Below are 12,743 nucleotides of genomic sequence, written 5' to 3' on the forward strand. Positions count from 1 at the left end.
CCGCTGTCTCCCATCTCCCACGCAACCACCCTATTTCTCCAGCATGTGAACCAGTGAATAAAAAGGATTTTTTCTTCTCTTCCCATTGTACAAACCTTTTAGCTCATTATGTAAATATCAACAGTATCGCAGGAGAAATGTACGGGCCTGGCGTGGCAGCAAAAGCGAATTCATTAACAGCAATGCAGAAACAGTTTGGTTTTTGATTGAGGTAATTATTTCTAAACCGCATTTGATTAATTTCCAACAGAACAGAATGAATGGCTTGTGAAAAAAATCCTGTTCACTCCACCACGTGAACAACATGGTATTATAATGTGGCCATGTGCGCTGCTATGGGTAAGGGCCACCAGGACATGAGGCGGGGCATGTCTAAACCCCACCTGAACCCAGCCCAACTCTGCCCATACTAGAGCCTAGCCCCACTCAAAGCCCTACCTCCCACCCTGGTGTACCGCTCCATACCCTCCGTAACCTGAAGTGACTTTGGCCCCAAAGACAGGGGCCGAGGGCTGGGAGGAGGAACTGCTTGACCTATATAGGAGAGCCTGAAATATTTATAGTAGTCAGTGTCCTAATTGGCAGACCGTTGGGGGAGCTTAGTCTTGTCACGGGTTCGCAGCCCTTTTATGTGTTCTCGCACGATGGTAAGGGGTGCTCTTTGCGCTCATGCAGATGATCACGTTCACGCAGGATGGCTGCTGTTCATAGCAGCCAAACAAAGTCTGGCAGAAAAATTTTCTTATTTTTGATAACTTTTATTTGGCCATGAAGAGTTCCGCTGTAAGATAAGACTGAAAAACCAAAAATCCACACAGTTTAACATCAAAGTTTTAAAAAAAGAAAAAAAAAATCTGTAAATAAACACTGTGGTCACTCAGTGGTGCAAGAACTGAAAATGCATACACACAAATAAATTAGGTCACGTCAGTACACACTAAAAAAACAAATGGAGCTCTTACTATTTCATGATCAATAACTAACAAAGGCAATTTAAAGCATTTATAAATGAATAAAGATAACTGCAGGAAAATATATAATATATAATAGTAACCAAGACTTGTATGACGATGAACCTCGGTGCAGCAAGTGATAGGTAACGAACAAGGTTTGCTTGAGACTTTCACGTCTGCAGCTATGTCTTCTTCTCTCAATGTAATGCATAAATTGTACTTTTGCTGAGATGTACGTCGCTTTGGACAAAAGCGTCTGCTAAATGAATAAATGTAAATGTATGTACTGAGTATATGTATAAATGTTGGGGCAGTTAGTAGCAGAGTAGTTAGGGTTACTGTCTTCGGATTTAAAGGCCCTGCTTTTGAATTGCAGGTATAGCTGTAGTACCCTTGAACAAGAACACATCAACAGTATCGCAGGAAAAATGCACACACACACACACACACACACACACACACACAAGCACACACCTGCCCCAAGCAGGGTTGCAGTGAACCAGAGCCTAACCCGGCAACACAGGGTGCAATGCTGGAGGGGGAGGGGACACACTGCAGGACAGGACACTGGTCTGTTGCAAGATACCCCAAGCAGGGCTCAAACCCCAGACCCACCAGAGAGGAGGACTAGCCAAGGCTGCTGCGCCACCGGACCCTCCGGCCTTGCGCAAATACTAATCCTAAAATTGCTCCAGTAAAAGTACCCAGTTGTATAAATAATTTGAGCATATCATTATAAGTTGCTTTGAAGAAAAGCACCAGTTAAATGCACACACACTGTCTGAAACTGCTTGTCCCAAGCAGGAGTTGTGGTGAGCTGGAGCCTAACACAGCAACATAGGGTGTGAGGCTGGAGGGGACATACCGAGGAAGGGACACCAGTCTGCTGCAAGGCACCCCAAGCAGGACTCGAACCCCAGACCCACCAGAGAACAGGACCTGGTTAAACCCACTGCACCATTGCACCACCACACCCCCTTGTCACTTAAATGAATAAATGTGAATATTCAAGCCCAGCTCAGTATACCTGAAGCCTCCCCCCCATAACCAACCGTGTCTTTGGCCCCAAGCATGGGGGTTGATTTGTATGTACCAATAACAACATTTAATTTGCAGCCTCCTTATGAGAGGAACAATGGATGTATACATACTATCTTTTGCTATCCAGCAGTTTTCCCTCTATTTTAATATTTATTAGCTTAAACCAAGGTGGTGATGCAAAACATGACACAAATGCGTTACTTTGTCCTTTTGTGTTATAGCCTAGATCAAATTGCAATATAAACAGTTTTTCCATCAAGCACATAAAGTTTGTAAAGAAAAACATTTCTGTTTATAGAAAAAGTGTTGTCAAGAAAAGTGATATTACTATAATGTGTGACGAAGACATGAAACACCTAACATTAGCTAACAAATTACTTTGTCATACATAATTTCTCTTTAAAAAAACAGTTACGCACCATTTCATGTTGAAATAACTTAACGCTAGGAGAAACATGGGAAAACCTACAAGATGGGAAGCGTACAAATTGAACAGGAGTCCACACTGCTATAGCTGGTGCACAACAACACTTTGAAATGAATATCAAGTATTTCGAGCTGTGACAACACGTCATCACAGAGAGAGCAACATATTTTACAAAACACAAATCTACAGGAAAGGTTGTACACTTGAAAAGTGGCGATGGAGGCTTTTGGTGCACACCAACAGCATGTTTCTTCCAAACGGCCAACATGTGTGTGACACCTGCACGGCCAGGAAGAGAACTTACGCAAGAAATACTCGCTGGCATCAGCTTCGTAATCTGTGTCTTCGGGAAAGTGGTCTATCTGTTTGCACATCCCTTTGAAGTTGCCTGCAGGGGACAGAAAGGAGGAGATGTTGGAGAAACACCATATCGGGAGGAGAGATCCTAGCTTTGTACACACTACTGCAACACAAAGTTGTAAATGCCATTATTGGTAATGGCAATTACTGTAAGTCTTGTAGCATTTGGTCTTTTATGGATGCCCATAAATGCATGACAGAATGACCATGAACATATCTTCAGTGAAAGAACCAACTGAGCCACTGATTCTGTCGTACTTCATTAATTCGACATGTACAGGAATTCCCAGTGTAGACAGGAATTCCGGACCCCTGAAGGAATTTTGCTCTAACCTCCACCATCTTTGAATAAAATCATCACCTGTCCAAAGCGCACCCCTGCTACCCCAGACACACAGAGTCGGCAGGCAGTGAATGAACAATATGTATAAACGTGAAGAAGCCTGGATGGAGCCATTACTCAAAGCTTCTAATGAGGCGGCGGTGGTGGTAGCTGTGGTGATTTGGCCTCGTGCAGTCCAGCTGGTCCAGTTACGGGTCACCCAGCGATCGGCCAACGATGAGTCAACGTTTCGGCTCACAGCTCCCAAGGCGGTCATCAAGCTACACGGAAGCACCTGGACATCGGCCCGATGATGCAGCTGGGTGTGGGCAAGGGCCGAGGTTGGCTGGGGTCACCCACGGGAAATTGCACACATGCTCATGAACATAACAGGAACCTGCAATTAGCTAGCAGCGATCCTCCCTGCGAGCCACTGAGCGTGCAGATAGATCCACGCTTTCCCCCAACCCCCTCGGACCGGGAGCACGAAGAAGCGGCTCCCACTGATTTTGTTAACCAGCGTTGGGGCTACCGGGGAGGGGGCGGAGCAAATTAAATGGTATGAAGTGAAGTGGGTGTTCTGGGGAGGGATGAAGAGCTTAGTGTTGAGAGATGCTGTGAAGGACTTGAAGGGGGGGGGTGAAGAACGGAGAGGCGATGGGAAGTGTCTGTGAAAGAGCCAGTGAAAAGAAGAGATACGGCAGGAAAGAGCAGGGTTAGTAGGCGTACAGGAGCTATGGTCGACGGGTAGAGCCTTCTCACTTCATGTAACCCCGCTGGTAATTACAGCCTGTCCTGACTATGGCTATTAAACAGGCCCTTGTTAATTAGTGTTTTACGACGTCAAAGACTGCCTTTCAGTTTCGTACATGAATACATACTGTAGATAGTTGAACGCAGAATAGTGGGCACAGCGAGTAGTACTGGTGCCTCACACCTCCTGTTTTCCCTCGCCTTTCCGCAGACGCTTTCCATCACCTCTCCGTCAGCTCAGTCTGTGTGGAGTTTTCATGTTGAAGTAATGTATTCAAGTGGGTTGCCTTCCACAGGCTAAACACATGTGTTTCAGAACTGGTGACTCTAAATTACGTGCATTGTGTGTTTGTGTGTGTTACATTGTTCTGCTGTACAGAAAGGCAAATGATTCTAGGATCTAACATGGCAAGTCACCTTGGATAAAGGTGTCAGCTAAATACTCCATAATGATTATTTTATGCTGCTTTGGAGAGACATGTCAGCTAAATGAATAAATGTAAATGTAGGAACACCTACACTTCTCGCATACACACATACTGTACACCAACATGCAGACATGTGACTGATGACATTCCTGCATGGTAATGTAGGCATGCATATGCAATGCGCAGATGTATGTTGTTGCATGGACAGATACACCCCAAAAAACATGACCAGACTGATTTCAGGGGGCAAAACTATACAAAGCAGGAAGCCACAGAGCTCATGGCGCTTGGTGTCACATTCACAGACTGATACACACACATAAACACAGACAGATTCATTTGCTCTGCATCTCTGTTGAAAAGATTTCAGCCACCTACAGTTTTCATATTGTATGGTTCTCTTGCTTGCCACATCCCTCACCAACGGACACACACACAGATTCACACGCACATACACACGCAAAGGCAAAGCAAGACAATTGCAAAGACATGCACAAAAACAAACACAAATGCAAAGACACTAAAACACACACACACACACACCGACACACACTTTATAGGCTTCGCTGTGTGTTCTCACAAATCCTGACAGCCGGGCTCCTCTCCCCCTCACAGAGGCAACAAATCCCCCGGCTTCGTTTGGAAAGCAGACACGTAAACCACACTGCCATTGCAGGGCTCTTTCAAAAACCCAGAATCAGTGAAGACTGTAGGAAGGCACTGGGAAAGACAGGGATCTACAAAGCACTGGGAGATTTTACCCCCCTGCGCTGGCGGACACTCACTCGGTGACATCTGTTTAGTTCACCATTAAACATAAGGGAAAGGAACCCAGTGGGGCTGAAAGACTGGAACCATTCCATTCCTCACCACAGTCCTTGCAGAACACGATTCAAAGTTACATAATTCATAAAAAAAAAGAAAACGCTGTGTTCTTTGACCAGTTAAAATTATTTTTCTGGCATAACTGCCTGTGCGCTATTGTCCACATTTTGAAGTAATACATTTACCAATTTAGCTGACACCTTGTTCCAAAGCGACTTACCCATCATACAGCAGGTCACCTGCAGCCTGGAATATTTATTTATTATGCAAATAAATAATTATGAATTTAACGATTGCTTTACAGGAGCTTAACAGTAACTCCGGCTACCAAACTGTTCATTTTTAATTACACACACACACACACACATATATCATCTGAAACCGCTTGTCCCATACAGGGTTGCGGGGAGCCAGAGCCTAACCTGGCAACACAGGGCGTAAGGCTGGAGGGGGAGGGGACACACCCAGGACGGGACGTCAGTCCGTTGCAAGGCACCCAAAGCGGGACTCGAACCCCAGACCTACCGGAAGGCAGGACCTGGTCCAACCCACTGCACCACCGCACCCCCCTCATTTTTAATTATTAAGTAATTATTTACATTTTAAAATGTTTTAATTTGGAACATCAAGCATTTTCTGTGGGTGGAATGGCAGGAGGAAGAAAAAGTGTAAAAAATAGGGAGAACAAGAAATGCTGTGATTTCAAACAAGTCCATGTGGGGAAAGTGTGACTGTAAGTGAAGGTGAAGGTCAGAAGAGAGGGTCAGCTCCAGGGCAGCATGTACAGATTGTTTTGTCTCCCTTGAGGTCACTGGTTAATTACCCACATGGCACTTGGGCAGGAACTGGGGCCTCTTGTGCCAGGATTTAGTGTGAACAGCAAAACAAGACTCAAAATGGAGCCGAAACCAGAAGATGCACCACCTAATTGCCATTATTATTAGGGATACACAGGGTTGCTTGGTTTTCATTCAAAAGAAACTTTGAAGGTAAACTGGTTTATTTATTATCCACTTAATCTGCAGTATATTTTACAAACACAATACAAGTTAAGAAACCTTGTCAAAGGTACAACAGCAGAATCTCCCCCCCGACTCCCAAGAATAGCACCTTTGTTCTTCTACACTGTCATACATGCGATTTCATGCTCCGAGCCATTAATCTGGACATGTGAAAAACGCTGTGGCACACTCCTTCCAGATCTCGAGCGAGTGTCTTTTTTATTTCCCTGGATTCTAATGAAGGGAGGAAATCTGAGATTTGATGGAGAACCATACCTTACACAGATTCATGGGACTGGTCAGCTGAAGAAACAAATAGATTAAAAGAGCCTACGAATCTAGCAAAGAGGCAAGTGAGTAACAATGAAATATTATCCACATCAGCAGTCTTACACATTAACAATCACAGCTCTCCCTCACTAAGAAAATGTAAACGTCGCAATATCCCAAATCAATTTTCCTCCTTATGATTCCAGTCCATTTTTTACTGTTCACAAGCTGCCATTGAATCTTTAATCACAGAGCAGAGATCACAGACATTTCAGCATAAGGTTTGCAAGCAACGGCTGGATCCAGCTAATTTAATTTCTGTCTATCGGCCAGATGCCAGACCTACCGCAGACTGGGGGCTGGGCGTCACGCTAAACACAGCTACAACAGTCAGCAAGTCATTTTACCAAAAGATTCGAGTACAGAGGGTATTATAGATAGCTGTTGTTCGATGAGCCTGCTTGAGCAGTAGGCCGAGTGTAACCCTACCTGTATCTTACTGCTGCTCTTCTGCTTTTGCTAGAAACAGCTTATTTAATATTTTTATAGTGCCCTTCCCAACAGGTTGCCTGTAGCACTTGTTTTAAAGAGGTTGCTATAGAAACATTAGAGACCTACAGAAATCATACACTTCAAAACCACTGACTGACCAACTGCTCCGGTTCATAAGCTTATCGGAAGACTGTCCCTTGATTTACTGGAGGGTCAGGTTCTGTAAAAATCTCTGATGTAGCCATAATAAATAAAAATACTGTTAGACCCCCATTCAATGTGGATTATTGACTGATTCATCCCATGAACACATGCAGTGTTCCTTTTGTTGTTATTGACCATCAACAAGAAAAGCAGACATTAGCAGTATACCCTTTTTGAAGCAAGGTCAACTAAGGTGACCTTTACTTCTTTTTCACTGCACTTTACCCCCATCTATTGGCACAGAGGCTAAACATCGGTCATATTCTCTCAGTTGCAAACCTAAAACTTCAAAATAGACTTGTGAAGGAAATACAGTTAGAAGTTGATAGGAAACAGCAAACACAGATTTTTTTCCACAATCCTGACCAAATAATCCATTGCAATCTTCCCAAAGTATGAATATGTAAAAAGAAACTAGAGAAAACACGAGTATAAAATGTATGAGTACTAAGCATACACAAGTCAGGGTTTCTAATCGAAGAAGCCATGCTGTTGCATGATATAATTAATGGCTGGCCAGATAACCTCAGCCAGTGTGATGATGTAACCCATTAATAACAATGCATATTTCAACCTTAAGTGAAACAATTCCGATAAAGCTTCTCACCTGCATCCTCCCGAGTCTATGTCCCAACTCATCCTAATACTTCACACAAGCACATTTAGCATAATTCACGTAGGAGAAGTTATTTTTATGGCTGTCAGACTCTGAAGGTTGTTCTTCAACGAATCATATTTAACTGTGCAGAAATGTGGTTTATGCACCAAGGATTGCCCTTTAAAGCTACCTGTAATAACGTATTACCGTGCACACCATCTCATACAGAACCTCTGACATTTAACTTCAGCAGATTACGGTGTCAGCGAGCAGCTTCTGCTGGAAGATTAGTATTTATCCATTTCTGACAGGTCAGCTGCATGAAGCTCTGCTGCTAGAAAGCCATTTATTTCCCTTAAAATACATAATGTATTCTTAGCATTAAAGCTTAATCGCTAAAAGAAACTGACTTCCACTTTGTCCATTAAAAAGACTTTCAGTTAATGTTAAAAAAATCATCAATATTCATTACAGCATTTCACAAGTTTTCTTTTTTTGTTAAAGCCAGTGACTGCATGTTGTAAAACAAGACAAAAATGAAATGCTTTCACTTTAGATTATTAAATGAGATATTCTACTAATATGATAACATGACTGAAGACAACTGCGCACTAATGCAATTCTGCTGGCAGGAGTCTTTAGAGCAGTGGTATCAATGCTAATAGATAGTGGATTACACCAGAGGACCAAGAAGCCAGTTAATCAAACTTGATCAGACACTCAAAGAGCTATTATTATTCTTCTTCTCCTTATTATTATTATTATTCTGATGTTCGCCAAGCTTGGTATTCAGACTGCAAACGTTTCATAACCAGTTCAGGTGACATCATCAGCACTGAACGTCTGAAAACCTGAACATCTGAATCAACAACCCGAGCTAAGAATACCAATCTTCTCTACCATTCTAAATTATTATTATTATTATTATTCTTGTTATTATTTTGCCAACTGTTTTGTTAAAAGTAATATTATTCCATCCATCATCAGTTACTCCAACCCAGAACTTGCCTAAACCCCTGTCCAAAACCGCAGCTCAGGAACTGTCAGGTATCTGTGTCACATGTCTAAAATAATATTAGTTTAATGCAAAATTTTACACTTGACCCATTGGCACAGCTGAACAAATATAGAAGCCCTGTAAGTCTCATAACTGTTGTTCCCTTGGGTACAGCAGCAGGGCTTTAGCTGACAGCTTCTCAGTTTCCACATCCTTATTCACCGTGCTGCCCGCTGCCACCACACCTCAGTGGCATGTGGGGAAACAGGGGAAATGTGCAGTTGTTGAGAAAACCATGGTCCAGGATACCTCATTATAACAGATTTCGCTGTGCATCCTGAGAAAGGGTGATGAAGGTGACTCGCTTGTATTTCAAGGCCTCTGCTCTCCACAGCTGCTTAGCAAGGCTGGCAGAGGTACAGGGGGCGGACATTTAGCTGTTAAAACTGCGACTCGGCTGGTTCGGATCATAAAACACCAGCCACTCCCTTGAACTGGAGGGCCTCTGCTTACTTCCGATAAGAAAACAAGCCAGCAGGCTATTTAAATCATGAATATAGTGATCATTTTTGCAGTCGGACATCCTCCCACACGGATGAACACACATGATAACATTTGCATGTCTACTGTGGAATCCAGTTGAACTCATTCTGGTATTTTGGCTGGGGGTGAACTGTTGAACATCCATCAAAGACAGAATGGAATGACATACTGGATATATTAACAGTCAAATGTAGCAGATGGTATGGTCTTTACAGTCGGAGGACATGGGTTTGAATCCCTTCTCCTGCTGTTGTACCCTGGATAAAGGAACCAATAAAACTTACCAATCTTTATAAATTGTGAATAACAAAATTAATTGAATTAGTTTCATGACTGATTGCCATAAGCCAACTGTGACAATTTTTCCGAGTTATTGCATCCAACCAAAACAAAAGGAAATGGCTAACGGACCTGGTCATACTTTTACATTCATTCATTTAGCGGATGCTGTTTTGGGGGACATGGTGGCACAGCGGGTTTGGCTGGGTCCTGCTTTGTGGCGGGTCTGGGGTTTGAGCCGTGCTTGGGGTGGCTTGTGGCAGATCGGTGTCCCTTCCTGGTGTGTCCCCTGCCCCTTCAGCTTTGCGCCCTGTGTTGCCGGATTAGGCTCCGGTTTGCCGCAACCGGGTTTGAGACAAGCGGTTGTAGACAGCGTGTGTGTGTGATGCTGTTTTAGATGTGTTGAACTACATACAATTATTTACGCATTTACACAGATGGTAAATGTTAACTAACAATTCATTGTAATATCTAATTTATATGTATTGATTGAGGATGCAGAAGATGTGGCAGTTTGACCTTCAAATCTTACACCATGCAAGAGTGAGCATAGTAACAAGACACAAGGTGGCCATCCTGCATCTGAAAGGTTCCCCCAAGCAGAAATCTTGCAACATGCAGGTGTTTCCAGATGTATTGCCTAAGGTCTTTCACAGAAGCAGGAAACAAATAGCCAACGTTGAGGACCAGAAACTCAGTGGTCGACCACGGAAACTGAGTGCAGCAGATGAGAGATACATCAAGATCACTCCACTCTGAAATCGGAAGATGTCCAGCACTGCTATCAGCTCAGATCTGGCAGAAACCACTGGGAGTCATGTACACCTGACAGCGATGTCTTGTCAGAAATACTCTTCATTGAAGGTGACTGAAGAGCTGTTTCTCCAAGTTAGAAACAAAGACAAGCGACTCCCCTACCCACAAAAACATGAGGACTGGAGTACAGAACAGTGCTCGCTGTGTGGCAGGTCTGGGGTTCGAGCACTGCTTGGGGTGCCTTGCAGCGGACTGGCATCCTGCCTTAGGTTTTTCCCCTGCCCCTTCGGCCTTGCACCCGGTGTTGCCTGGTAGGGTCCGGGTAGCTGTGACCCCACTCGGGACAAGCGGTTGTTGTCAATGGTCGTGTTACACCCCCCGGATGAAGCTGAGCGACCACACCTGCGGCTTGTTAACCTGGCCAGGTATAAAGGGAGCTCCGTAACCGCACAGAGGTGCGTATTCTTGCAAATGCCTCCCTTAGCAGTTTTGCGGATTCAGCATGCACTTCTTGCCTCTTCGTCCTGCTTCGTGTTTTGATCTCCTGGCTCCTGACCTTCGCGTGTTTTCCCGGCTCCTGAGACTTGCTTCTTCTGTGTATCGACGTCTGCGCCTCGAACGACCTTCGCCTGTCCCTGACAATTGTTTTCGTCTGCCCCAGTGTTCCCCTCCTGAAATAAAGCCGACCCACACTTGGGTCCATTACCTTAACTCCTGTCTCCAGTCCTCTTGTCTGACAGGTTGGTTGGTTGGTTAGAGTACAGAAAAATGGCAGCAGGACCGCTGAACTGATGAGTCAAAATTTGAAATGTTTGGCTCTAACAGAAGGCAGGTTGTCCGACAAAGTGTTGGAGAGCGCTACATGGATGAGTGTGCAGGCACCAGTGAACCAAGGTGGAGTTGGTGATCTGTTCAAAATTAATGGCTCACTCACTGCTGAGAAGTACAAGCATATTCTTATCTATCCCACAAAAATGTCAGGAAGTCTTCTGATCGGTACCAAATTTATGACAATGACCACAAAAAAGATGGTCAAAGTCATAAAGATCTTCAGCGAGAAGAAAAATGAGAAATCACGTAACTGATGGTATGATCCCACAGAGCCCTGATCTCAACATCACTGAACCAGTGTGGGATTGCATGCAGAGACAAAAGCAAGTAAGACAGCTGCACGTCTGCAAAAGAACTGAGGCAAGTTCTCCAAGATGCTTGGATCAACCTACCAACCGAGAAGCTTAAACTGCACGCAAGTGCACCTAAGAGAACTGATGCTGTTTAAAAGGCAAAGGGTCATCACAGCAAATATTGATTTTATTTAGGGTTTTTTTCTGCTTATTGCACTTTTTATTAAGTGTATTGATTAAGAAGAACTGTTTTTGGAAGCAGCCTCACTTCACAGCATTTTTTCAGAAGTGCCTCAACTTTTGCACAGTACTGTATATTTCATGACATCTGAAGAAATTGACCAAGATGGGGCTCTACTGTCACACGCTTGAGAAAGACCCTTAGCTTAATTTGCAATAGTGGAAACATCCAACTCCATGCATTTTACTAACCTTAATCCCAACCGTGTGAGGCATAGGCGTTAAACATAAGCAAAGGAATTTTTGTAGGCTTCATTGTAGTGGCCCCTACAGGAGTTTTTCTGCTTTTAAATCCACAGGGTCATTTAATGACAGAAGCTTCCTATGGTGCCCCAGCTGAACTCTTTACCTCAGTTCCAGAGAAGATGAACCTTTAAAGACCCATAAAACCACAGTCTGTGAGGAAAACAGCCGGAGAACAATGGAGGCAATTACAGCACAAATTGTAAAATGCTCTATTTTCATCTTCAACTGCAGCTCATTTCTCCTCACAATTTCCATCCCTTGACAAAGATTATTGAAGGCTTATTAAAGATAATTGGGAATGTTCAATTAGTTTCCTCTGTACTTTCCTTTTTTTGCCCAATTAATTTAAAATCAGCAATTACCTCACCTCTTAGATGGCACAGCATAACTGTGAAGAGTGTGAGAGTCGGGTGCTCAGAGCGCAGTGTTCCTCAAGCTATACACCCAACACAAAGTGACCATGCTGCTGATCCAGGAACACACTCACCCATACCTCCAGCCCCCCCACTCTCCCCTTCAGCACATTACACACTTACTCCCTAGAGCTTTTCTTTCTGAAAACCGCTCACCATGACGACCGTGCTATTATCGGGTGAGAAGTGAGAAAATAAATTATGTCTGCAGTCAACGGGGGGTTAGGATTAGCATCTTGGGTCACCAGGTTCCACTTTGGGCTTAGTCCCTGGTGAAGCCAATCCATGTCCTTGTGGACTGGCAGAGTTTTTCTGCTCAGGGTGAAATCTTCCACAACGACACACACAAACACATAATCTCAGGCCTCCAGTGGTGCCCGCAGCACTATGGACCAGATGTACAGTTATGTGTCCACTAAATGCCACAGTCACTTAGTGAATGTTCATTTGAGACCTGGGCTCAGCAATTGT

General features: G+C 43.9%; 1 protein-coding gene across 1 annotated transcript in view; it reads right to left on the bottom strand.

The window, feature by feature from the left end:
- Positions 1 to 12,743, bottom strand: part of cacng2b (calcium channel, voltage-dependent, gamma subunit 2b) — an 81,512-nt gene that overhangs the window by 20,147 nt on the left and 48,622 nt on the right. Inside the window, exon 2 of the mRNA XM_029246552.1 lies at positions 2,726 to 2,809. Within this exon, the coding sequence (XP_029102385.1) occupies positions 2,726 to 2,809 (84 nt within the window). The remainder of the gene's footprint in view (positions 1 to 2,725; positions 2,810 to 12,743) is intronic.

This window comes from Scleropages formosus, chromosome 20, assembly GCF_900964775.1.
Source record: "Scleropages formosus chromosome 20, fSclFor1.1, whole genome shotgun sequence".
Taxonomy (NCBI): Eukaryota; Metazoa; Chordata; class Actinopteri; order Osteoglossiformes; family Osteoglossidae; genus Scleropages; species Scleropages formosus.